Here is a 27,664-nt window from a genome sequence, read left to right as displayed (position 1 = left end):
CTTGCAAACAGTGGAGGCCAGGCGGGAGTCTAAGGAAATAGTTACAAATGTGCCCGCATCCCTAGCCATGACATCATTCTGGTGTGACACCACTAGAATTCGCTCCGATGCAACACTGTCACTTCCAGGCCACACCAGAAGAGAAGACATTGGCAGGTGTTGTGGAGTTTGTGCACAAGGTGAGAAAGCTGGCACCGGCCCACCCCTCCCACTGGTCTCCAGGGAAGACCTGGTGACCCCCCAACTCTACCCCATCCAGCCATTAGTGAGGTTCTGACAGAGGGTGTGTTAGGAATACCCAGGAGATATGTTCCCTGCCTCAACAGGAGCAAAACAAGTATCTGACAGGTCTCATTTAGGAGGGGGAATCTCATTCCCTCCTGCTCCTCTTTGGGGCTAAGAGTGCTGATAGGGGACGTGCTGCATAGAGCTGTTAGCTGTCCCTTCCCATTATCACCTTTACCATCCATGCTTCCCTCCTCCCATCGTGGTGCCTTGACCAACATCATCACCCCCTCCCCACTCTAGCACTTCTTCCTAGCTCTCCTTCTGCCATTTCCTCCTCTTGTGCTTGGCTGCTCCTTACCTCTTTGATTGTTTCCTTGAACTGTCCAGTTCCGCCAACTCTGATCTCATGAGATCTCAGTTGGCATTTTTTTAAAGGTAGAAATATGTGCACCTGTGCACATGCTGATTCTCTGGTTTTGGGAGCTTCTAAAGCCTAGTAATTAATTTTCTTAATTCCCCCCCTGCAAATCTAGAGGTCCCCTTCATTTGCCGAAACAGCCCCCAGCTGTACATGGCCCCATTTGAATTATTTGATTTGAATTCTGAGGCCATGTCCAGAATTAGATAAATTAATGGTATATATGAAATGTATGTTTGAACCTGGAGTGAAAATTTCTGTCAACCTAGATCAAATATTTGACTAAATTAGCTTTGTGTCACCTTTTTCCCTTGATGCCAGAAACCAGAGCTATGTCTTATGTTAAACACATGACCACAGCACCTTACAGTGCCATCTTAAACAGAATTACACCTTGTAAATCCATTGACTTCAATAAACTTATTTATTTTATTAGATTTATATCCCGCCTTCTCCGTGTACGGCTTCCGGGTGGCTAACATCAAAAGACATCAATAAATACAGTCTTAAAAACACATAGAAATATAAAAAGTTAACACCAATTGCAATAATTCAATTCCAGGTGTTGTTAAAATACATAGGCCCACTATAAAAGGCATAAGTTCAAATTCTGCAGGGTCGGCTGTGGCATGGCACCAGAGTGGGACAGAAAATCGGGCATGGCAGTCAGGACAAAGATGGAAAAGAGGACTGATGCTGGTCCTCTACCAAATGCCTGGCGGGACATCACTGTCTTACAGGCTCTGTAGAACTGCAACAGATCTCACAGGGTCCGAATCTCCAATGGGAGCACATTCCACCAGGGCTCTGATCGAAGACAGACAAACATCCCTCAGGCTGGAGACCACCAGTAATTGCTTATCTGCAGAGCGCAAGGCCCTGGTGGGAATATAATGGGAGAGACGGTCCCATGGAAGGAACTAACACTTTTTAGGATGATGCTGTACATATCATATCTCGCCCCAAGCTCCTTCCCGGATGATTTTGAATTCCTTATTCTTTATTCCACTTCCATTTCATAAGTCCTTTGGAAATTTGGTCTTGTGATTCTTTATTTTCACATCATTTTTTATTTGCATGTTTTGATTTTGGCAGGTCAAAATGTGAAATATCTTAATCCAGCAACTGTCAAATACCATGTATTACATTTTAATCCTGTTCTTCTACCGAGCACAGTTTACATAGTTCCCCCTCCCTCTTCCATATTAAATATGATATGTCAGCTGTGAAATGCTGTTAAACAGTATTAACGCCAATAGATGTATAAATGAAACTTTGTGTGAGTCCCTCAAGTCATTCTCTTCTTTTCTCTTCCTCAGAAAACCCTCAGATGTTCTTTGTGTAAACTTGTTGTAGTAATGATGGCAAAAGTCATACAGGACAATACCACAGATGTAAGTAGGCCTTAGTTTTTTTCTCGTTTGATGAACACAAGGTTGCCAGCTGAGTAGGGGAAAAAAAACAGTCTGGTGCCCTCTGGTGCCTTTAAACAACAGTTCAGTTGCAGGACTTTGCTACGAGATTACTGTGAGTTTCCAAATCAAGCTGTTATTAAAGAGAAGAGATGCAAAGGACTGTTCCAAAACTGGCAATCCTAGTCAAGTTACAACCTGTTGGAATATATGATCCTATCATGTTATATTTTCTTCATGCGATTATTTATTTATTATTGGCAAGGATACTCTTGACCGTATGACCTTGAGCAGAAGTCTGGAGCATTTAAATTTGCAATTGAAAGGCAAAAAACCCTCACAAATTGCCTGTAACTTTTCCTGGTCCTGGTAACATGAAACAAAAGGATGGCTCATAATCCCCTTTAAACATTTTTTTCCCCTTAGGCAAGAATCACTAAGTTCTTGGAACACGGATGCCAGTATCTTCCTTTCCAAGACTGGGCAGTCAAATGCAAGAAGATGGTGGACACTGGAGTTATAATTCTGGTTCAACTTGGAAAACAAGTGCAGGTAAAAGGATAAGAAGAGTGCCCCCCTGTGGGTGTCTTAGCAATTGCAGTGGGTTTCTTGGTCCCCATTTGCTTCTTCGAGAAAACATTGCTCCCCCCAAACCAACAACCGGTTGTGGCTTTTCCTCACCTCATTGGAGTAGAAAGTGCTTCAGCATTGCCCTGGAAGCATCACTATTGTGTCTGCAGGGAGCGCCATTCAGAAACATCAGTCTCTATCACAGGAACCTCCCAGCATTTTGTGATTGGCTTCAGTACTCCATCACAACAATTTGTGATCGCCTTTGGTGGCACACATTTTGCAGTGGCTAGGTTTGCCGCTCCCACTCTCAGCCTTAATTCCCTGCCCTTGAGAAACTGAGGAGTGGGAGAGGAAAAATGGCCAGAAAATGGCTCCCATTGTGACGCTGTAGGAATTTTCCCATATCTGTATAGTTTTTACCATAGAGAATAAGGGAAGCTCCTACAGCCTCACTTGGAAGTGACATCATATCCTTCCCAAACTGCATGGGCTCCAGGCACTGCATTCAAAATCTCACAGCATTTGCTGAGGCAGTGCTTGCAACCCTAGTGGTAGCACCCACTCACCATCCTCAATACTCCATAAGTTTATTTTTTGTATTCCTGTCAGGCAGGGGTCATTTCATAGAAAAAGAGCTGGAGGAACTCATTAGCATAACTCATTAGCATATTCACATCCCTTGCCTTCACCGGAAATGTGTCATTGGCATAACTGATTTGCATATGCCACCCTGACATCACCTATCCTGGCTGTTTTGAACCCAATCCTGGCCATTCAGGGCCGAAATTGGGCTCAAAATGGCAAAAAGGGGCTGAAAATGGCCAAAAAGGGGCCCAAAATGGTCAGGATTGGGCTGCTGCTGAACAGGAGAGTGATCCACCACCCATTAGAGGCCTGATCCGGGCCGTTTTGGCCCCAATCCAGGATGAAACGGGCCCAAAATGGCCGAGAGTCAGGTGGGCAGGGCCATCTGACATGACCTCTTCAGGGAACTGCCAGAACTGCGTTCTTGCGCGTTCCCCCTCGAAATGAGCCCTGCTGTCAGGTAGGGTTGCTAACAAGGAGGGACTTGAGACTCAGTTTCCAGAGGCTATGGTCACTCTGGGATCCATGGGATCTGGGCAAGATCCAGAGATTGAGAGTAGGTGTGATGTATTGGTTAGAGTATAGGACTAGGATCTGTGAGACCTGGTCTGCTCTGGTGCCTTTAACAACAGTTCAGTTGCAGATTGTAGTTTGATCTCCAGTCTGCCATAAAAGCTTATGGGGTGATCTTGGGCTCGTCATGCATTCTCAGCCTAACCTAACTCACAGAATTGTCATGAGGATAAAACTGCAGAGAGGAGAACAACGAAAGCTCTGGGGGAGAAAGGCGAGATATATGTGAACTAAATAAAAAAGATGGTATTAGGGCAGCACACCTATTCGTACATGTAGGATAGATTTACCAGGTGGCATGCCATGGTAATCAGCCGTCCGTGGCTCTCAGCCCATAGCGCTGCTCCTCACTCCAACGGCTGTAAAAGTGGCAAGTGCAATAGCGCGTAGTAGCGGGAATATGGATTAGATCACAGAATGCTCTAGTTAAACTTGTGTGTTCTAATGAACCGTGTATGAACTTCAATGTAGTCTGATAGCAGGTTGTATAACAACACAGATGTTCCTTTTATCTTTTGACAACCAATTAAAAGTAGTAGATAGTGGTCTATAAATGATTCTTTAATGATGAGAATGGACCAATTATATCCTGTTCACTTAACCTTTTCCCAACTTTTAAAGATTTATGAAGTTTATCTTGCACTTCCGCCATAGCATCACACTTGGCTTTGGTATAATGTCACATGATTGAAAATGTGAAGAATCAGCTAAATCTAAAGACCAATCATATTTTTATATTAGTGTCACATGTGAAAGATCTTAGAGACGTCTTTATAGATAGCACATGTCAATTAATATAAAAGATGCCACCCAGATAAGAGATTAGGGTTTTGATGAAGGAAATTTTATGAAGAAGATTTAGATGAGAAATATGTATGACTGTGTGTTTATTGAATATCCAATGCATTTCATAGTAGGCTTGAGAATGATCTGATTTTAAATCATTACTAGCTTTAATTGAGAGATGTTAAGAGATGTAATCTTCATTGTTAATTAATTATAGGTTTCATTTTAATAATCCTTTATATTTTAGTATCTGGCTTAATTTAAAAGATTAGAATTTATTTCAATAAAGAATAAAGATTAAACTCTAAAAGAAGTCTCTGTGTGCCTCGATGGAAAGGGTTAAAACAAGAAAAACCCATACAAATTATTTGTACTAAACAAAAAGTTCTTTAAGGAAAGATCTCTGTCTTTAGGCCTCATTATCTAAAGTCCTCTGAGCTGTTAGGAACTGAGATATAAAACTGAAAACTGGACAGTTTGGAAACCTTAATGAGACATGGATAAAACATTCCATTACAGTGTAACATCACTTCCAGTTATACCCGTAAGCGATTTCACAACACTCTAGGTATTATTTGAATCTCTATGGTTGGATAATTTCTAAAGTGTTGTGACATCACTTCTGAGTACAAGCTGAAGTGATGTCATGTGATATTGCTCCACTCCTCATTTTTGCTCACATTGGAGCAAAGATGCCAGCTGGCAAGCCTAATGCAGGGTTAAACTTGTGCCAGCCCCACTCCAGCAAATTCTGGGAGATTTGAGGTCAGTGCCAGGAGAGGGTAAAGTTTGGGGGAGTTATATCACTTCCTCCAGGCTTCTCTAGGAAATTCATAACTTTTCATCTGGAAGTGACATCACTTATGAGTGAGGGGGATCATTGGTTGTGATGTCACTTCTGGGTGACACTCTAGGAATTTCCTTAGTCTCTATGGTACCGTAGAGAGATGTAAATTGCTAGAGTGTCATAATCGACACCATCATCACCAGGCAAACTCCTACTAAAGCACCCCACTGGCAGGGGAATGACCTCAGCAATGCATTAATGTAACTTCCAACTAGTGCCTGGTAGTGATGTGACCTACATTCTAGAACTTTGCTGATCTGTATGGTTTTTACCTTAGAAATCAGCAAAACCCTAGGATGTCAGTGACAACTTCCATTTTCCCATTCCCTGCCTCCAAGACTTTCTGGGGATTACGAGATTACACTTGATAATTTTTATAGACTTTCCTCCATCACAAAACTATAATTCGTAGGATTCCCTTGGAACAGGGAATGACATCGGTTTTGTAGATATTACCAGAGACACCATATTTGGGGGGTATGTTTGTCTACAATATGTCTCCATTTAATCTCATCTGTAGTGTGTGTATTTGTACACACACGCACACATCTCTCTCCTCGACAAAGTGAACAATCTATTAGCTTCTGTCTGATTTTATTTACTTGACTTGACAAGATTTTGGTTTTTAAAAATTCTATTATTTAAAATGTTCATATATCTAACCCATACTGATTTCTCTGCAATTTCCTTTAATTTTTGAATAGCCTGGATTTTTATAGAAAGTAGGGCTTGTTAAAGAGTAAAGATTTTCTTCCAACAAAGAGTTTGAAACTTTGAAGCAGCTCAATGGGAATCTCACTCGTGCTTATGGTGGAATGTGGCCAGGTGCTCTAGGAGCACCTGGAGCCACTTTTTAGTAGGCTGAAAGTCACAAGGGCAACATTTCTTTTCTTCCACTGTTGCCTCTGTCCGGTCAAGCAGGTTTTGCAGATTTCGAAGCACTACAAGAATCTGTACAACTCGTTTGACCAAAGATGATAGTGAGATGAGAGGACACACCACGAGAAATGAGCGCTCTGCCCAAACACTTAAAATTCTCTGGGGGGCGGGGGGGGGGGCGTGGAAACAGCCTGTCTCTAGCAACTTCCAATGGGGAAAAAATGGTGCCTTGAATGGACAACATTGGGCATAAACTTGTATATACTGGTAATATGGAAAACTTTGTGTCTCTATTTATCTTTCTAGGACAGGCCTGAAATAGTGTGCTCCGCTTTCAGGTTGTGCATTCAGAAAGAAACCCCGGAAGGAGCTCTGAAGTTCCAGAAACCACTGCAGCCCAATGAAGAGCCTGAATTGGACTTCCCCCGAATGATATCTCCTTTCATAGCTAATGTGCCTCTTCTCCTTTATCCTCAAGAGGAATCTCAGGTCAGGATGCAGGGGGGCTTCTTTAGGTTCCTCCCATTTTTCTTTCTCATTGGAATTGTTTGTGATTGAGTCTTCCACACCTCGCTTTTAAGAAACTCCCACCCATCTTGAACTCTCTTCTCTTTGAGTATTTCTGACCATGAGATTCTACTCAGCATAATTTTGAGCTTGTTAGGGTTAGCTTTTCTGAAACCTAATATATATGTCTGACTATGTTTGGCTTTTCCCTTCCCCAAGATCTTAAATACCAAAATTACATGATCATTAGTATTACTACCCAGAGTACCCACTATTTTCACATAAACCAGTTCTTCCCTATAGGTGAGAATCAGGTCCAAGACAGCAGAACCTCCTGTTTGCTTCTCCACTTTCTGGAAGATGAGGTTCTCAGCAAGGGAAGTCAGAAATTTATTAGGCACTCCATTATCATATTCATGCATTTCCTCACAATAAGTTGTACCCCTCAGCCCTAATATTCCAATTGTGCATCTCATCCTATCAAGTTTCAGTAATGCCTATTAGGTCATAGTCTTCTTCCTGTATTGAGAGTTCAAATTCCTTGTGTTTGTTTCCCATGCTCTGTGGCATCCGCACATTAGTGCAGACGTATCGGAATCCATGGTTTATGTGCTGTGAGTGTTACATTTTTGTCCTTAATTATAAATTAATGGCTCCCTGCATATGTGCCCCTCTCCACACATCATTACTGCTCTTTTTAGTTTTAGGCCCTTCTTATCGGGTTTGGAAGCCTGCTGCCAAACACATTTTTTTCTACCCCCATGAGATGCAAACCATCTCCTGACAGAAATGTTTCATCTCAAAAGTGTAGTCCATAATAGACCCCTATGTGCAGGAGGAAAGTGTGTACCAGCCCAAGGTGCACTCCTGCATTCCAGTGATATATAAGAGCCAAACTAGATATGATTAGGGCATCCATCCTCATTGTATGCCCTGTTCACATATTAAGGGGAGGGGAAGGCTAATTTTAACATCAGGAGGGATAGGAGGGGGCTTGTAGGACTGACATTTGCCCAGTGGCAGTGGGCAGACTCCTGCCCTTGCTAATTTTAGTGGCAGGTGGAAAAATGGGGGGTGGGAATGGGGAATGGTATTGATGGTGATGCTCTAGGAATTTCCCCTAATCTATATGGTAAAGACCATAGAGATTGCTGGCATTCCTAGAACTTCACCCAGAAGTGACATCACAGCCAGCAACCCTCTATCCAGAAGTGACGTCATTTCCTTCACATCACTCTAGGAAGTTCCCCAATTTTTATGGTAAAGACAATAAAGATTGCAGAAATTCCTACAGTGGCATGGAGGAAGTGATATCCCTTTTATGCTTTACCCTTCCTAGGCACTTCCCCCCCCCCCCAATCCCCCAGCATTTGCTAGAACAGGGCTAGTGACTCTGTCCATTGATTCAAGTTTTTTCCTCCCAGTATCAGATGCAGTCTGAGAGAAAAGGACTGAAGGCTGGAGATGGGGGAGGAGGGAGAACCCCCTTTACCTATGTGCCCCTTACTGATGCTAAAATTAGGTTCCCATCCCCTCTGTATATGTGAATGGGACGCAGACACCATCAGCAAACAGCACAACTGTCCACTTCATCCAATTTAGCTCTATGCTACACCAGGTGCTGGGTGTGAATGGACCTTTATATTTTCAGTAGGGAGCAGCAATTGCATTTTGTGTTAGTTAAACATTACTAGCCTGCCACGAAATATCCTGATGCAGAACTTGCACCTTCCATGCCAGAAGGACTGTGCATAAGCTCTCATGTTACTTCTGGCATGGCCGAACTTTTGTCTGTAAGCTCGCATAAATACACACCAGGACTCCATAATTATACTGAGTTTTGAAGCACACTCTTCATTTGTGCAAATAAGCCATTGCCAGACCCAAACAACAGCTGCTTATACATCAGCCAAATCTAACCATGGTGGGTGATCAGTGGGGATTGTTCTTACATATTGGAGCACCCGTTTCTTGATTTTTACTGGACATGAGAAGAGAATGGAACATATTGTGTCCAGTCTACTGAACACCTGTGAAAATAGCACACAGGCAGAATTTTTGAATGCTAGAATTGGGGCAAAATGGTCTCATCCTGACTCAATTGCCTCACTTATCAGATCAATATTTTCCTCACATCAAATCTTTGCTTTTAAAATGGTTCCAGTTCCAGAGATATTTCTCCTCTTTTTAAAAGAGAAAGTCTTTGGCAGCTGTCTTTTCTGGGCAGCTTTGTGAACTCTTCTTTTTCTCATCTTGTGCTTGTTCTGGCAGGAGAGAGAAGATTCCTGTAGTGACTGTGCAAAGGTAGTTGCTGATATGAAGGAAGCCATGAAGAGCAGCCCCTTCCTTGTTCAGTCCTTAGCTGCTTATGCCAAGCAGCATTGTGATCGTCTGGAGTCTGCCTTGGCTGATGAGGTAATGGGTTCACTCAAATGATAAAGCAATATTCAACAGGCCAACATAACCAGAAACTTGCTAAGAACTCTGGTTGGTGTCTGGTGGCAGTTACTGGTGATATCCCAGTCTGAAGAGTTCACAAGTCAGCACCAGAAAGGAAGGAGGCCATAACTTCATAATACAGCTTCTTATTCAAGCAATAGGACTGAAAAGATGGATTTGCATAATATTTCCTATTTTTAATTGTGGTGCGTTAATTGACTTTTGACAATATGCTGGTTTCCCTGTCCCTTGACAGCCTTTTTAATACATGCCGGTAGCAACTATTACAGTGCAACAGTTGGGCCCATCTCTGTCTACACAGCTGTATCAGTTTGGGAGGTTCAATGGCCTTCCACAGTCTGTGTTGTTGAGGGAATCTGCAACCGCATAGCAGGCCTATAGAAGGGCAAGCCTAGCTCAAGTAGCATTAGAACGGGATCTGTTCCTACCCTTCACTCATGATACCACATCTTTGAGTCTGCCATGAGGACACTGTGTCATTTTAGAGCCTTTGGAAAAACTTTTGAAAATGGCACGGGGTCTGATCTTGCTGGGGGGCCATAGTGTGAGGGAGATGTAGGGCTTGTGTCCCCACCCCATACCATTTTCAAGAGTTGAAACAGCTGCAAAGTGTGTGAGAAATGAAGGTTGTTAGAACAACTGAAGGAGTATGGAGAACGGTCAGATTCTCTAAGAGAATGAAGTGCAGGATCTAGAGTGTTGTTGGCCAATGAGAAAAGACACTGATGGAATTATTTAGTAACTTTGCTAGTGATCAGAGTGCTAAAGGGTGAACTTGCATTCCTTGATAATATTTTGCATTATCCAACTTAATTTATTAGAAGATTTGGTTAAACGGGAGTTGAATAGCAAACCCCTGCCAAGGATCCCTCAACATTAACCAAATCGCCTTCCAAATTTGCCTTTCTCCTAGACTATATTTCTTGTTGGCAGCAAGAAAATGCTGGACAGGTCTTGCTGGGATATGGTTGAATTCTGGAACAACTATAAAAGTTGCAGTAGGCCTGAATTATAATCAGTTGGATCCAGTGGTCCACAAATGGAAGGCAGTTCACCTTGAAAAATAGGACTTTTCCTCCTCCCTCTCTCACTATAGTACTCTGTAACCCTTCATATGCAGCCCCTGGAATTCTAGCCACACACTCCACACTACAACGCCTGGATACAATGTGTGTGTGTGTGTGTGGGCAGATTCTACAATTGGAGGAGGAATTCTGGCAAATTTGCCACCCCTCTATTGGCAGAAGTTCCTTTTCACGAATGGAAATAGAGTGTAGATCCAACCGAAGGATTTTTAAAGTTACAGCAGAGAATTTCCAGTCTTTGTCTGCACAAGTCGTATCATACAGGTGTAGCCTAGTGATTGAAATAGCATGATCAGAGGAGTTTAAACATGTGGCATTAGGCAAGCTACTTTCAGCTCACCCCCCCCCTCCCATTTTCAATACAAGAATAATAATACTGATCTCTACAGGTTTGTTGTAAACATTACTGTGACAATGTGTGTAAACTACTTTGAATGCTGAAAGTGCTACGGATATAACATGTATTATTATGCTATATATCTGATCAGACTTAATGCTATAACCAGCCATTCAAAATTCAATGAGATTTGGGGAGTTTTGTCCATTCAGGAGCTGATATAGAATTGTCTATGGTATGGCATCAATGACTACATGTAGAACTGAGATGATAGGTTGTTGTTTATGGTTAGCAGCAGTTGGTAATTGGTGGAGTTGTTTTTCTTCCATAGTGTAAGAAGTATGTCTTCGAATATGCACACATTTTTATACAGCTGCTGACAGAGTTCTTGGTAAGTGAGTTTCTTTTGCTTATTTAATTACTTTTTTATCATGCTATTCTACTGTACAGGCATTCAGAGTCTAATAATAAAAATCAACACTAAACCATTGGCATCCAAATGTGTAACAGATGTATCAATAAAACCATACATGATTAAAAAGAAGCAGTTATCTTTGTTCTAAATGTGATTAAAAACATGAGTAGAGTACATTTTACCTGGCTCTAGGCAAGTTAGACTGGGGGAGGAACTTGTATAACTGGGGTACCATCACGGAACTTGTATAACTGGAGTACCTGTCTCCAGTGTCTACCTGTTTAATCTTTGTAATAGAAAACTTCTTAAGTAGACATGTTTCTTGGCATTCTATCAGTTGTTTGCAAAAAAATCACAGTCACTCAGGCTCAATTTTATAGCATTGAAAAATTGTGTTGCTCTGAATGCTGTTAGATATTCCAGACACTTGATTGTAATTCATAGATACAATTGACATAGAAATATGATTATCAGGATATTTAGCTAACTGCAGATTGTATAATATAGTACTTGGGAGCCTCTGAAGAATTGTGGGAATGGTGGAATCCCACCCCCAGGTCCAAAATAGCTGACTCCCAGATTCTCTTAAAGTCTCAGGAACTTTTTGAGCATATTGATAATGGTATCCCCTTTCTCTTTTAACCAACTCTAAACTGCTCTCAACATTATGAACCATTTTTAATCATCAGGCTGGGTTTTGGACTTTTTTGACCATTTGCATCCTTGGATAATCCTCAGAGCCTTTAGAACTCCCTAGATTATCTGTGGGAGGCCCCATTGTGTAGCTTTCATCAAAGTAATAGGGGTCAGTCTCTTTACAAAATGAAGGATAATATTTGAACCGACCAAACAACTGCAGTTAGTGGTGAGATTTGCAAACTGCACCAACTGTGCAGTTCTAAACAGAATTATGTACTTGTAAACAAGTTGATTTTAATGGATTTAGAAAGCTATAAATCTCTTTAGGATTGCAGTGCTAATGCCGACCTCTTGATTTTATGTTTGCCTGACATACCTTCTTATCATTTAGCTATCTGTGTGCAAGAGATTAAGGTTTTCCTCTCTCAGATCCTGAAGTTCCTATCCCTTTGCCTCCAGAATATAACCTATAACTACAGTTGTAGCAAAGCCTTTGGCACTTTAAAAACTAACTTGAAAAGTGGCCTAAATTTACTTGGTTTCGAAGGTCTGATGCAGCCTCGAGCATAAGATGGTTCCATCCAACATCCTGGCTTTGGCACCGGGGTTGCTGATGCAGATCCTCAGGCACATGTATACTGACAGGGCTTTTTTTCTGGGAAAAGAGGTGGTGGAACTCAGTGGGTTGCCAGCACAGGACCACACAATGACGTCACTTTGGGTCATCTGGAACAAGGGGGTGTTTTTTAAAGTTTAAATCACCCTCTGCGAAAATGGTCACATGGCTGGTGGCCCTGCCCCCTGCTCTCCAGTGGCGCAGAAGGCAATCTAAACTCCCCTCTGTCTGGAGATCAGGGGGCAGGGCCACCAGCCATGTGACCATTTTCAAGAGGTGCTGGAACTCTGTTCCACCACGTTCCAGCTGAAAAAATGCCCTGTATACTGATATGATTTAATCCATGAATAGTAAAAAATCCAGTTCATGCCTGAGGGGGGAATTCAGCAGTGGAGCAGATCTGTTGCCCCCACCCAGTTTGGATAGGCAGCACATTCTTTGCTTATAGGGAAGATTCATACCTTTCAGGGGGGCAGGTGAGGTTTCTTAATCACTGTTGAAAACAGGATAATTTGACACACCTATAGTAGCAAAGGACACACCTGAAGTAGCAAAGGAAAAGATGGATAGTTAAACTGTAACATGGTGAAAGTGGATAGTAACTTTTTTTAGGAGGTGCCAGCCTATAGAATTTACTCTCAGGATTCTTTTCTTATGATTTTAACTGTTGTCTCTTTCTTTCCTCTTGCCTACTTTGTTACGGATTGCAGGACCAGGTATGTGAGCATATTATCTTTTTAATTGTGCATTGCTTTTCACTCATAGGAGTCCTTGTACTCCATTGGGTAGGACAAACCACTCTGGCCCTTTTTGACTTGCGAAACTGGGAGTTGCATGAATGGAGTTTCCAGTGTTTTATTTGATTTGCTTGTAGGTGGGGGGAGGTTGAAAGTTGGTTACAAAGCCGTGTTATATCATTCCTGCTAAGTGCAGAGGTGACAGCATCAAAAATCTTCATGGAGGTTATAATTAGCACCCACAAAGGGGCTCACTGAAGTTTTTTTACTGCAAAATCTTGTTATAAAGGGGGTTTGCATTTTTTTTAGAAAGCGTTTCTAATTCTTGTGATTCTGGAGAACAACTGGAAACTCTGGACAGTTTTTGCGTTTAAGTATAGACTTGAGAAGGGTTGTGGATAGATCATATGTGGGCCCTTTCTGCCCCCCTACTATCTGCCCATCTTGCTTCGGCAATCCTGAAACTATCACAGCCACCACCTGCCCTAGCTGAACATTGCATGAGTCACAGCCCTTCTTCTGCTGACAGCACATGAAAACTCAATTGGAAGGAAACATCCTAAATATTTTAAGCAAACAAAAAAGGCCCAGAGCAAAGTAATTAAGAGTTTCTCTACACAAGACATCTTACATGGGGACACTCAAGTGAAAGATCTAACACTTGTTCTCCCATTGTGGATACACAGGCATTGCTAGGGAGACAGAGTACACTTGAATATAAGACCACACCAAAAGTAAGTCACTTGAACATCCCCGTGTAAGATATCTTGTGTAGAGAGACTTTGTGTGTGCAAATACAGTTAACATTGCTGAATAGTTTACTTCTACTGTAGAATTGGGGCTTGTCTTTTACAGAACTTTAGTGGCGAATGCTGGATTCCTCCCAGCGCACTTTTCTGCTTGAGAAAAATGATACACATTAAAAATGGGTATTCCAGATTCAAGATTCCCCAATTACTAGGGCACATTAACTGTACTGTAAATTCCAAGTGAAACTTGGTGGATCATGCAATATTTTCAGGTATAAGAAAATAGGATCAAATTGAAGCTATGCCCACTCAAAGGATCTTATAAAGCAGACTTCCGGGATGAAGCAGTGAAGGCACGGAAGTTGAGTTATGAGCTCTCAGCCGTGATCTCCCTGGTTCCTTGGGACTCAAGAATTCGAGCCCCCAAGTCCCCCCCACGGATTGGGGAGGCAGGCTGGAACAAGGTGGAGGAGCTCAAAGGGACTGGCAACCTCCAGGAAGCCTCCACACCGGTTCGGAAAGCAAGGACCAGGGGAGAAGCCAATATGGTTACGAAGCTGCAAAAGCCGAAAGTCCAACAAGCAAAAATAAACTAAAGCGAGAATAAAGCAGATTCCTGATAAGACAAACAAACACAACTGGAAGACCGAGCAAAGTGACCCTACAAGACTTCCCACCAAGTAAGAAGATTGTTTTATGATTTTACGGGGGCTAACCAGCTTGATTACGAGGCAGCTGCCTTGGGCAAATGCTGGGAGGAGGGAGTTTGACACGGAAGAGTGATTGCAAAGAAAAGTCTCCCAGCGGAGGAAGCAATAAATCTTTGAAAACATAAACAGTAAAAGCGAAGCTTTTCACTTTGACGAGTGTTTGGACACACATATCTATAAGTAACTTTGAAATGGCTTTCCCGGAAGAAATATTTTCCAACTTGCGACAAATTGCTAAATTGATTACTGAATGACTAACTAAAGCAGATGAGATACTTGGAATGGAGGTGGATAAAAACACTATAAAAGATAATAACGCAGAAGAAATTTCTAAAGGGACAGACCTAGGTGAAAAAAAATTAGAGCGGGATGAGGAAAAGTCCAGTCTACAAAATGGAGGGATATACCAGTACGTCTCTGTGAAGGTACAAGGCACAAGCAAGAGAGGGGAGGGGCAACGAAGCAGACCTATGAAGAAGCCCAGCGTACCGTTTCTAAATGAGGAAAAAAGTATGCAACGTATCTTAAAGAAGAAAAATAAGCAGAGAAATAGCAGCATTTTTACTGACCCCCTCCAGAATTGGTTAGAAGACAAGAAAAGCCGCCTTTGGGGATGCAGATGGGGAAAGGACTTGATGTATCATTTTACAGGAAGAAAGAAGAAAAAACGAGAATGAAATCCAGATTATGATCCAATAGTATAGGTTTAACCTCTTTGTCTATCTGTTCTCTCTAACCTGTGTCACGCCCCCTGGCGCCCTCTAGCGGCGATGGAAGGTCTGGCCCTGGCGGCGGCCGGAATGGCGGGTCCATCCTGGGCTTCTCGGCGTGCTGTCCGGCGGGTCAGGGCCTGCCTGTGGCCCAACACCCCTTTGGGGCTCCTCCTCAGGCCTCAGAATGGGGTGCCTTGGTGCTTGAGCTGACTTGGCTCTCTTGCACCTTGCTTCCCTTAACTGGCTGTCCCTTCCACAGCAGGGACAAACGCAGTGTTCTCTTCCTCCCAGGCCGAGGTTCAGAGCCCGCCTTAAATACCCTCCCCCTAAGGCCAGCTCCACCCCCTCTCTCCTGAACCTGCCCCCAAAGCAACACTTGCCACCTGGGCCAGGTGTGGCAACACCTTCCTGGCCCAACTACTCCTCTGCGATTGGCTCCCCTGCCTCAAGTCCCCTCCCCCGGGTCCCCTTTGTCCTGCCCCCTTCCTGATGGGCAGGCAAGCCTGCCTCTCTCCCTCAAGGTTGGGCCCGCCCCCTCCCGTGTGTCCGGCCCACCTGCCTGCCCTGCCCCCTGTAGGGCCGGCGCCCAGGCCGGGCCTGGCTGGCCTCAAGGTACTCGCAGCGGCGCTGGCCTGGGCCGCTGCCTTCCCGGCTGCGCCCGCCCAGCCCTTCCTGTGCCCGCGGCCTCCTGCTGCAGGCCCTTCTGCCCTGCCCGCCTTCGTCGCTGCGGCTGCGCTGCCGCGCTGCCACCTCCCCCAGCCCCGGGCACCTGCCGAGAGGCCGCGGAGGCAGCCGCAGCAAGTGCCGGCCGTGTCGAGCGGCCTGCCGCCGAGCCGCCTGCCGTATTCGCGGCTCCCCTGGACTCCCCACCATTCGTCACCGGCGCAGGTAAGGGCTCCTGCGTCAGGGTGCCGGGGGAGGGCGGGGGCCATGGGCCAGCCAGGCTGAGGGTCACTGGTGCCGGCCCTCGGACAACCTGTTATACTGTTTATGTGCTCTGAAGGGATAGGAGAGAGGAGGATTGATGGAGCTGTAGAGCCTTCTGGTTTTACTATTGTTATTTTGAAAGAAAGAAAGATGGAGAAACATAGATTATGATTTAGGTTACCTCTCTATGTTTAATGATATGTAACACAGATTTACTGAAAGTTTAGATGTTTTATAACATGTTAGATATTGTATATTTACTGTTAAAGGACTGGTGATAATGTGACAATTGGGTCTTTGGAGTTCTTCAATTACTTCTAGACCTTAGATATTCTCTCTAGAATATAAATTAGTGTTTAAGCTAAATACTTATCTGTTCTTCCCAGCCTCATTATTATGAAAATCCAAATATATAAGCTTAGATGGCTTGGATAAAACAGATGAAAGAGCAACTCTTTCTAGAATGTAATTTAGTGTTTAAGCCAAATGCCTATTTGGTGTTCCCAGCCTCACTATTATGAAAATTTAAATATACAAGTTTTGATGGCTTGGATAAAATAGATGAAAGAATGAGGGAAAACTGGTATAAAAATGTTTCTTTTTTATACTGATATATAAGAAGGATCACATATCTTACTGCTCATATCTTCTACCTTTCTATTTCTATCTTCTGCTCCTGGAATGATGAATGGATTAACAATTTTGGCTAAAATGCAGGGGATTGGAAATGGGACTTGTGCATAATATATACAAAAGAAAGAATTATTAGAAAGGAATTAAGAAATAGAGTAAGTGGATAAAAAAGCATAGAAATTAAATGATTGGAGAGATTAAAAGGGAAGCTTGAAGGTATAAGGGGCGTTAACTGGTTATGTAGTGGCTCTCTGTATTTATGGATTGATGGATATATGCCTTGTGCACGAATCTGCTATTGAAATCTTTGTTCTTGTTTGTAATCCCTTTCCCCATTATAAAAATCTAATAAAAATATATTTTTTTTAAAAAAGAACTTGTAAAGCAGAGGGTGATCTGGCATGCCATTCCTTCCAGAGCCCCCACTGACAGTGGATGTCACACTTAATTGCACTTAAGTACAAATGTTAATGAATGTGGCTAATCTCCCCTCCAACACAGTAACTGGGATCCTAAACCATCCAGACTTAGAATCTGAATGGGGCTGGAGTGGGGACTAATTCTGGTTAACCTTTACACCTGCTTTCATGTGTCACAGATTACCAAAGTTAGTATTTAGTTGCAGTTCTTGACATAAGAAGGGAAGAGGGAAGGCATGAGGCACATGTACAAGTCCAGCAACAAGGCAGGTGCATAAAGATTTTGACTGAATGAGCTGAATGTCTGGCCATTTGTTATTTTTGATGTCTAGATGAAGCTGTTTGGCAAGGCTGATGCTATATCATTCCACAACAGATATATATCTCTTACTAAAAAGAGAGGAGGGAAGATTGGACGTTTACTTTTTTTGTCTGTTAAAACGTTTTTTCAAAATGTCCAAGTTAAATGTGCATTCCAGAAAACCAGAGCTTTTTTTCAGCTGGAACGCGATGGAACAGAGTTCCGGAACCTCTTGAAAATGGTCACATGGCTGGTGGCCCCACCCCCTGATCTCCAGACAGAGGGGGCAATCTAAATTCTCCTCTGTCTGGAGATCAGGGGGCGGGGCCACCAGCCATGTGACCATTTTCTCCGAGGGCAACCCACTGAGTTCCGCTATCTCTTTTCCCAGAAAAAAAGCCCTACAGAAAACACAGATGCAAGGCACATAAGTTATTACTAGCCCCTGTAAGCAGTTGATTTGCATATGTTTTAAAATTATTATTATGCCTTTGGCACTGTTTGAAGGAAGGGTCTGAGACGGCAGTTGCAGGTGACAGTTGAGCAGTTTTTACCTGAGCATCTCCAATTACTGTGGGATATTTTCAGCTTTTCCAGCGGGGACAGAGATAATTTTGTGTGAGCAAATATAGTTGGTGTCACCTCTAGAACTTGACCACCTCTATTTATCCAGCAATTCTGACAGGAAAAACTAAAGAAAAAAAATGAGAAGCTGTTTGCATGTTTAGTTGGATTAATGTTCCTTTATTGATTTAAGGTGTGCTTTCAAAAAACAGAAGGTAGTAGACATTTGTTGCAATGTGGTAATAATTTTTTCCAGTTAATTCTAACAACTCTTCAGGTTTATTTTTGATTTAATTAGGATTAATTAAATATTGAAAGATTATTCTTGGGTGGGTGGGTGTGAGTGGGTGTACGTATAGGCTTGTTTAGAGTGCGAGTAAAAACACCTAACACTTTAGAGCAGTGGTACTCAAGATGGAAACCACAAATCCTACCAGGCAAGGACCATGCCCACTTTCCTGAAACATGGACCAGGTGCCAGACTAGGGAATGGTGCTCAAAAGAGCCACAGGGAGCATGACTAAGAACCATATATGGTTCCTGAGTGACACTGAATATCGCTGCTTTAAAGACTTGATCCTGTTTTATAATCCTCATATTTGAATGCAGCCCACTTAGCTGCAACTAAGTAGACAGTATCTGAGAGACTCTCTACATGAGATGAATTACATGAGAATGTTCAAGTGAAGGAAGACGCAATGTTAGCCAGGAAGCCGAGTTTTAAAAGACAGACCAGAAGGCTCTGTCAATTTCCCCTCAGCAAAGATCGCTCCTCTGGGGGTTTGTTTATTTCCTCTATGCCTCCCCAAAGGCTCTGTCAGTTTAACCTCTGCTTCTGGGAGGTGAAGAGGAAATAAAAACAAACCTCCTGAGGAGCGATATTTGCCACTCTGTAGAGAGGGGAAATTGACAGAGCCTTCCGATCTTTCTTTTAAAACTCAGAGCCAAGCTACAAGTGATGCCTGACACAGGTTGGACACTTGTCAGCTTCCCTCAAGTTTTGATGGGAAATGTAGGCGTCCTGGTTTTATAGCTTGGCTCTCCATTACAGCTGCAAGAACAGGATGCCTACATTTCCCATCAAAACTTGAGGGAAGCTGACAAGTGTCCACCCTGTGTCCGGCATCACTTGTAGCTTGGCTCTCAGCTTCCCCGCTAACACTGCATCTCCCTTCACTTGAGCATCTTCATGTAATTCATCTCGTGTAGAGACTCTGGGTTACATACATATCAAGATGTGCTCAGAGAACACATGTTAAATTAAGGTAGCATGAGACATTGAAGTTTGGATTTTTCGATGTATTTGATTTCATTTGATTTCATTTGGATTTCATTTGGATTTCATTTGGATTTTTCCTCTCCCCTTTTTAGCAAGCCAAGACTGTTTGTAGTGAAGCTGGATTCTGTAACTCTCCACAGTCTGAGCCTGTTCATACTTCAGTATCAACCAACGACCTTCACGAATTGTACACAGCATTGGTTGAGGAGGTAAGAGTAATGAACCTTCCAATCACTCTGATTTGGAAAGACAGAGTATTCTAGACAGCTGTCTTCGTACAAAAAGTGGTACAGTTGCCACTGAATTTTATATAAAGCAAAATCCAGAGCAAACTGGGATACTCCTGCTTGGATAACACATCAGAGAAACGGATTGTGATAAAATTAATGATGTGGTTTTAGAATTTCAACAAATGCAAAAGTCAAGGTGAATTTAGTGGTTCCTTCACAGGCAAATGCTGAAAGTTTTGATAAGGCTAATGAAATTTCTCTGAAAGCAGGATTTGCAGGTCTCCTTAGCAAAAGAGTTTCTGGATGCCTCGTCCTTAGGAGATCATTTGCAGTGTTGTATTCCCATTAACTGTAAAGGGGGAATTGTGGGATTGTCCTCATTCATGGAGTATGTGTGTGTGTATGGAGGGGGGGGGGGCTGTCTCAAAAAAAGACTCAACAAAGTATACTTAAATTGATTTCATTGAGTGAGATTGAAGTATGAACTTAATTATTCTGCTGAATTCAATGGGACTTAGAAGACCTTAATTTTGGGTGGATCATGCCAAGTCTGTTTAAGATGTCCAAAAGCATCACGCTCTGTCCATCAGAATATAGAAATTCTTGTCTTCAAGCAAGCAGTCCCTATATGCCCCAAAGGCTACAGCTGACATTGCAGAATAAAGCTTACATTTAGAAATACTTGGTAGGGTTGTAACAAATCTCCCATGTTGGTTTTTCGAGTGAAAGTGGTGCTTTCAGGGAGGGCGCAGAAATATTTTTCCCCAGCCCCATTTCTTAGAACATTAATCTTTTTCAGTTTGCTTAGTCACCAGTTGTGTCTTCTCCCCCATCTCTGGGTTTTCCGGATGTTCTTGTATTAGGCAAATGGGCATTCCCAGCCAACTGGGGATCACATAGTGTGTGGGATGATGTCACTATATTATGCAGCCAATGAGACTGGACTGTTTTACATCACTGAGGGGAAAGAGTCTGTTTCAAAGCAAGGACAGTATTTCCTTAATAGGTGTACTCTTTTCAACACTTTAAAAATAATCTCTGAAGAACTGCCAGAAGAGGAGAAAATTAAAATGTCCTTTGATGCTGCTGCTGCTTATGGAAATTTTGTTTTCATTTTAGTTCTAATAAATGGGATTTGCCTATATTATTGTTGCTTGTTTATTCATTTTGAAGGAAAAGGTGTTTGATTATTTTTAAAAACATGCATCTTGCAGGAAACACTAAGGCAAGAAAAGCCCACTTTGGTATGTGGCATATGCAAGAAACTGATTGAGACAGCGGAGGGTCTGATAGAGAATAATGTAACAGAAGTAAGTAAGGTTGAGAAAGCACCTCTTGGTCTGAGGGGCCAGGTCTGGAGGATTATACCTCCTGCACTCTTTTTCAGAGCCCGAACCATTGTCATTACTCTAGAAGACGGGGTTAGAGTACTGAGTTGCACCCTACATAAATTTGCTCATTGCTTCTGTTTTGAAGACATTATCCACAGAATGCTTTGAACCAATGTCTGATTTCCATGCCAACAAAGCCTTTTATTTTAGTGAACTTTTGGTATGGAAACACAGCTGAATTAAGTATGTCCAGATGCAAAGGGGTGGGTGGGGTTTGTACAGAAAGAAACATTTGAAGACACTAACATAGTTAATGGTTGGAAAGCAGTGCTGAGACCTAGAGATCTAGGTTCAAATTCTAACTCTGCCATGAATCTCACTAGTAAGTCAAGCTGAGTCACTCATTCTCACCTACCCAGGTCTTCTGAGGATAAAATGGGGAAGGGGGACTTATACATGCTGAATCCCTTCAAGAAACAGCAGGATAAAAATAAAACAAGTATTATGCCACAATTTTTCTCCTACTGCTAGAGGATATTGTGACAGGGAATGTTTTTCACCTCTGCATAACAAGCTACATCTGTCAAAATATCCGCTGTTAGACAGCGCTCCGTAAATATCGGCTTGTTTAATGGCTTGTTTTTTATATTGTGGTGGTTTTAATTGAAAGCAACCTTAAGCAAGACTCTGATGAAGTGGCATAGAAATATCCTAAATAAACAAATAATGCCCTCTGACCATCTTTGCTTCTGGTTACCTTAGCTGGGGTTTTAAGGTCAGTCTTGCTGCCCTTTCTCAAAGTGCAGCACTTGTACCACCTCCCCAGTTAATTTCCCCCTTTCCTTCAGCCATATATAGTCCTGCTTTTATGTTCCAGGAGGGAATAGTCCACGGAATGATGAAAGTCTGCTATGTACTGCCTCATGAGATCTTAGCCCAGTGCAAGGACTTTGTTGACTCCTATGGGAAAGCTATTGTTGTTATGCTCCTGGATGCAACTAAGCCGGAAAATGTGTGCGTCATGCTAAATTTTTGCCCCAAAGACATCGCTTCGAGCACTGGTAGGTCCTGCGTTTGAAGTAGTCATCTTTTCTTGGCGTGATGGTCACGTGATGGCTTGGGGGGAAAGCACTGAGACTCCCAGGCTGCGAACTCTCCAATGACTTTTTGTTTCTCCTCAGAAATGTTAGCTCTGCAGCAGCTATTGAACTACATTACAAAAGATGACAGCGAAGTCTGCCATGTGTGTACAATTCTCATTAAATATGTCGACGAGACACTGGAGAGGAATGAAACACAGGCACATATTGGAACTGTGCTTTCTAGAGGCTGCCAGTTGTTGCCTGAAGCTTTGGTGTATCCGGTAAGTATGTTAAATGGCTATTGCGAAATAGAAGAACTGCAGCATCTGAGAGTTGAGGAACTTGAGGAGGGGGAGGTAGAGCTCTCCTTTCCCCATTCTCTTACCATTTTACTAGTACATGTATATTTCTGTGGTACACATACCTACAGTATGCTTATTCTGGGAGCAAATACTCTTAATCAGGCCCAAACTATGTTACATTTAACGTATGATCACCACAGGGATTTACAGCAGGACACCAGCTGTAGGAACTTACTTTTAAAGTGCCTCCTGATCTGAAATGGCCCCAAGGGGTGTTATTTGACCCATCATGGAACTGTATGTGCACTGAAAACGTGCGTATGCAGCACCCCTCCCATGGCAAATAACGCCCCCCTGACGGCAATTTCAATTTGAGAAAAAGGCATGAGGAGGAAGGCGGGAGTCTCTCCTCCCCCTATATCATAATCCCAGTCCTCATCAGGTTCTTGCAGTGCTTCAGAGTTGAGTTCTCATGGGGAATTTGCATCTGGCACCCTGCTGCAGTCCCCTTTGGGACCACGTGCTAAATACAATGTAGTTTGGGCCTGAGGTACATCTGTAACAAATGTTGGTTCCTCTTAGAGCTGCCACTGAGTTTTGCCTAAAGTGAAATTTCAAGATGAATATGAAGGTGCCTACTTGGATAACAGATTCAGTGAAAACTGAGGAAGAGAAAAATACTGTGGTGAAGGCTAGTAAAATTTCTTAGCAGGATTCTGCACATTCCTCGGAGCTGTCAATTCAGCTATAGAAGCAAGCATTTCGTCAACACTGTATTGCTAGAATTGCTTATGTTCTGTTTCAGCATTTCTTCAACTCTGTATTGGATTCTTGCTAATGTTATGTTTTTGTAAACTTGCATTTATTTACCCTACCGCATTGTTTATGAAATTGCCCCTGATATTGACTGTACTACTCTCACACTGTGTAATCCGCCTTGAGGCTCAGTGAGAAAGGCAGACCATAAATGACATACGTACATACATACATAAAAATAAGATGCAATCCAGTGATGCCCCAACATGGCGCCCATGGGCACCATGGCACCCAACAATATGCTTCCCAGCATTCACTTCTTTCGTCCTCCAAACAAGGAGCCAATCTTGGCTTTCCTTCACCTAACTGGAGCAAAGGTGCTTCAGAGGAGCCCAAGAGGCATCACCTTTGTGCCTGCAGGGAACAGTCATTTGGGAACAGCTGTCTTCACCACAGAAGAACACTTGGTTTGGAACCTCCCAACATTTTGTAATTGGCCTGAGCACCCTTGGTAGAAATGTTGTGGTGGTGACCCATACCCAGGGCTTTTTTTCAGCTGGAACGCGGTGGAATGGAGTTCCAGAACCTCTTGAAAATGGTCACATGGCTGGTGGCCACGCCCCCTGATCTCCAGACAGAGGGGAGTTGAGATTGCTCTCTGCGCCGCTCAGCAGCACAGAGGGCAATCTAAACTCCCCTCTGTCTGGAGATCAGCGGGTGGGGCCACCAGCCATGTGACCATTTTCTCCTAGGGCAACCCACTGAGTTCCACCACCTCTTTTCCCAGAAAAAAAGCCCTGCCCATACCTACTCTCAAAAATCCAAAAGTGCCCACAGGCTCAATAAGATTGGGGACCTCCTAATTTAAACAATAGACTCTGCATGTATGAAAGGACTGAACCTCACCCATTTTATTGTTACAGTGTGATCAGTTTGTGGAGCAATATGAACCAGCAGCCCTCCGCCTTCTCATTCAGGTCATGGAACCAACCTTTGTATGCACTGTAAGTAATACAATAAAGGAGGTTTACATTCATTGAAGAAAAACAATGTAGTTAAAGTGATGAGCAGATTTTGTTGTTTTGCAAATCTGAAGGGAAATAAAACAACCATATTTTTTGCCACCATCAAAATGTGGGATAGTAGAGGAGAATGTTGTGTTGATTTTTCTGTTTCTCTGGAGATCTTTGACACTGAACAAAGAAATCTACATTTGGCACAGAAGAAGTAGCAGCCTGTGGTACTGCAGTAAAACTGCTTCTTGCAGGATCGTCTTTCATCTTAACTATATCTTAGAATGGAGGCACTATTAATGGCAGTATGAAAAAAAATCTATAATACTGTAATGGTCCATCTGCCTTTGGTACAGGTTAGCTAATAGACGAGACTGTCAGATCACACAGCTCTTAAAATGTGTAGTGGTGCACGCCATCTGCAGGGTTAGGGGGAGGTAGTGAACCTAGTCCCCTACTGAGGGTCTCTTTACATATGCACCACACTTGAATTTTATTGGGAGAAACCCCAACTCAATTCATGTTTCCCAAGAGACTGGAAGCTTACCATTAAACCTATGTGGGGACGGGCACAAATAAACTCCCGTGCACACACGGATGCAGGAGGGGTGTCTTCATTCCCTCCTTCCTACCCCATGTGCTTTAACTAGCAGAGAAGGGCTGTGGGAGGAGGACTGTTTTTCTTACAGCCCGTTGCACGTGTCTGTCCAGGTGTGATTAGATGATATGGGCAGATCCGGGGCAGACATGTGGGACTGGCTGTAAGCCAAATAGCCCCAAGTGCCTTCTCTGTGAGATAAACAGTACAATCCTGTCAAGAGTTACACCAGTCTAAGCTAATTGAGTTCAACGGGCTTAAACTGGAGTAACTCTGCATGGGATTGCACTAAGCTGTGCCAAGTGGAAAGGAGGAAATGAAGACAGTCCTCTTGCCTCTGTACACATGGGAGCTGATTTCTCCCCCCGCAACGCCCTTTTTAAAGTTTCCAGTCACATGTTAAACATGAGTTGAGTTAGGATTTCCCCCCAATAAAATGAGTTTGGCACACATGTAGAGACCCCTAGTCTTGACTATGGACAACAGCCAAAGATTGAATGTTGTCAAAGAACCAGAACCAGAAACCTTTAAATTACTAGCTATGCCTGATAATACTTCGGAACAGCCGGTCTGTGTGCCATCTTGTTTCCTGTCTATTTGTAAATGAATGGCTAGTGCAGAAATGGCAACAGCCTTCAGTATTTCCTTTCCTCACATGAAAACCGACCCTGGAAAGCTGTTCTGGAACTTTCTACTGCTTTGGCAAGTAGAAAACAGCATGACATTTAAAGAGAGAAGGAGTTAGGATAAGCAGAACGGTTAGAAAATCCATAACTGAATAGATATATTTAGTATTTTTATGTCATCTGCCGCTTCACCACACAGAAAATAGGAGCCTGTCCTGAATCCCATCTTTTGGGCATGGAAGTCTGTGCCCGTGGCCCTGACTACTGGTGCATGAACACAGAGACTGCAACTCAATGCCAGGTAAGGAGGCGGAGATTTCCAAGGAATAAGAGGATAGTATTGAGCATACAATGCAATGAAATGAAAGGAGCAAAACGATTACTGGACCTGTTTGAAGACTGAGTCAATGTTGTCAGTGAAACAAAGCCAAGGCAGGTAGAAACTCAAGGTGAAATCAAATATCAGATTACCAGTACCATGTGGATTTGTAAACCAGACTCCTTTGTGGAATAAAAGTGCTTAGCTCACGGCATGCTTTGATAATCCTTTCCCCCTTTATCTGGTTTGAATATGCCATGTTGATCCAGTAATACCTTTCAAGTATGAGTGCTTTAATTAGCATACTGAGCCCCCGCCCCATGAAATGGCTTCTGTATTAATTTCAAAGAAATAGTCCTCTATGCACATTTCTTTGAACATCTAGAGTAGTTTCCTGTATTGAAAAAGATGATCCATGTGCACACTAGAAACACATGGAACAATGGACCGAGGCTAGGATGCTTACAATCAAGTGTCTGTAACAATTAATTGGGAAACATCGTTACATTGCTCTGTAAAGATTTGGAACAATTTGTCCCATTAATGTCAAATGAGCCTAAGTCATTTCATTTCCAAATAAGTGTGCTTAGAAATTCAGTCTTGATGTTCTAAAATATTATATGCCTCAAGAGATGGTCCTTGAGACAGCTTTAGTTGCATACAATCATTTAGTAGTCCCATCACTATGATGTGCCTCCATGCAGGACACATCTAATCAGTTCAGTGGGTCCTGGACAAGAACCCTATTTGTATCTGTATCAGCTGTGTGCATGAGAACCTGCTTTGCTGGGCAAATCAGTCTTGCTGGATCACAGCACATGCAATTTTAAACTGAATGATTAATTAAAAACCAGATTAACCATAAATCTCACTATTTGGCTGACAATCAACTGGGTTTTGAAATCCTGATGCCTCTTGAGGCTCCAGGCCCCTTTGGCATATTTTATATTAACACCTATGATATGACTAGAGGAAATGCGCTTTCTTTTATGAATCCTCTTATCTTTCTTACAGGCCACTGAATACTGCAGACGTCATATATGGAACTAGAGAAAACCTGTTCAGTGGGTGAACATTGCTTTTGTTTTGAAATCCTGGAATTTGGTGGGGTTGGGAGAGAAATGTCTAAATCTTGGAAGAACCCCATATTTCTTTTCTACCTTTGGTTTCATTTGTAGTGTGGCTCCCCACTGGGTGTTTGCATTGCTCAAGGGAAAAAACTCTGTGTATTCTTCGTTAATGATGCTGTAAAACATCATACGTTTAGTTATGCCTTATGAGCTATGGTGCGGAAGGGACCAGGATTGGGAAGAGAAGCTGGGAAGTTATGGAATGCATTTGAGTTTTTTAAAAAAATATAATTTCCATAGAACATGTTTTAATGTGAACAAATTAATTAAAAAAATAACATTTTGTTATTTCTTCTTCCACACAGCTATTAAGATACAAAAGCCTGTTCTTTGTTGAGGCTGGTCTCCATTGCATATATGGAGGGCGGGCAATACTCTGATATATTTTGTAATTTTGTGTTTTCCCTACTTAGGATTTGTCTGATGTATAAATTTGCACACACTCACACCCGCTCAATATTCCTGGTGAGAACACATGCCGTTGCTCTTATTAGAACATTATCTTGAGCATTTTACCAAAACTCCTGCAACTATGACACATTAAAACATTATTATGAACTTATCCTCCATGCTTGTTGTTGTTAAACTTTATATTAGAAATGCATATACACAGTGATCCCGAAGACCATGGGTGCGGTGGTGCCTACCATTCTGTTTCCAGGTGTCCAGTTGTTTCTTCAGTCTTGAGGACAACATCAAAAGGTCTTGTGGGGTGCATAAAAACAAAGAAGGCTTTGATATCTGCCACCTGGCTGACTAGCAAAGCTCTGAGCCTTGTCTCAAGTAGAAGCCATAGATATCGACTTTCTTAAGCTGCTGGGCTTGGAACCTCTCCTGTGGCTGTGCAGATAGCAAATCCCCCGTTCTTTCTTCCCCAAAGCAAAA

At 42.7% G+C, this 27,664-nt stretch overlaps 1 protein-coding gene across 1 annotated transcript in view; it reads left to right on the top strand.

The window, feature by feature from the left end:
• The window catches only part of LOC129332314 (prosaposin-like), a 59,611-nt gene extending 32,283 nt beyond the window's left edge, over positions 1-27,328 (top strand). Inside the window, exons 3-15 of the mRNA XM_054983346.1 lie at positions 1,966-2,040; positions 2,485-2,610; positions 6,608-6,790; positions 9,080-9,223; positions 11,022-11,081; positions 13,071-13,076; positions 19,485-19,601; positions 20,837-20,932; positions 21,831-22,014; positions 22,135-22,316; positions 24,017-24,097; positions 25,530-25,631; positions 26,664-27,328. Of these exons, the coding sequence (XP_054839321.1) occupies positions 1,966-2,040; positions 2,485-2,610; positions 6,608-6,790; positions 9,080-9,223; positions 11,022-11,081; positions 13,071-13,076; positions 19,485-19,601; positions 20,837-20,932; positions 21,831-22,014; positions 22,135-22,316; positions 24,017-24,097; positions 25,530-25,631; positions 26,664-26,699 (1,392 nt within the window). The 3' untranslated portion in view covers positions 26,700-27,328. The remainder of the gene's footprint in view (positions 1-1,965; positions 2,041-2,484; positions 2,611-6,607; positions 6,791-9,079; positions 9,224-11,021; positions 11,082-13,070; positions 13,077-19,484; positions 19,602-20,836; positions 20,933-21,830; positions 22,015-22,134; positions 22,317-24,016; positions 24,098-25,529; positions 25,632-26,663) is intronic.
• Positions 27,329-27,664: the final 336 nt, after the last annotated feature.

The sequence above is a fragment of the Eublepharis macularius genome, chromosome 6 (assembly GCF_028583425.1).
Source record: "Eublepharis macularius isolate TG4126 chromosome 6, MPM_Emac_v1.0, whole genome shotgun sequence".
NCBI lineage: Eukaryota > Metazoa > Chordata > Lepidosauria > Squamata > Eublepharidae > Eublepharis > Eublepharis macularius.
This window is presented reverse-complemented; position numbering and strand designations above follow the sequence as displayed.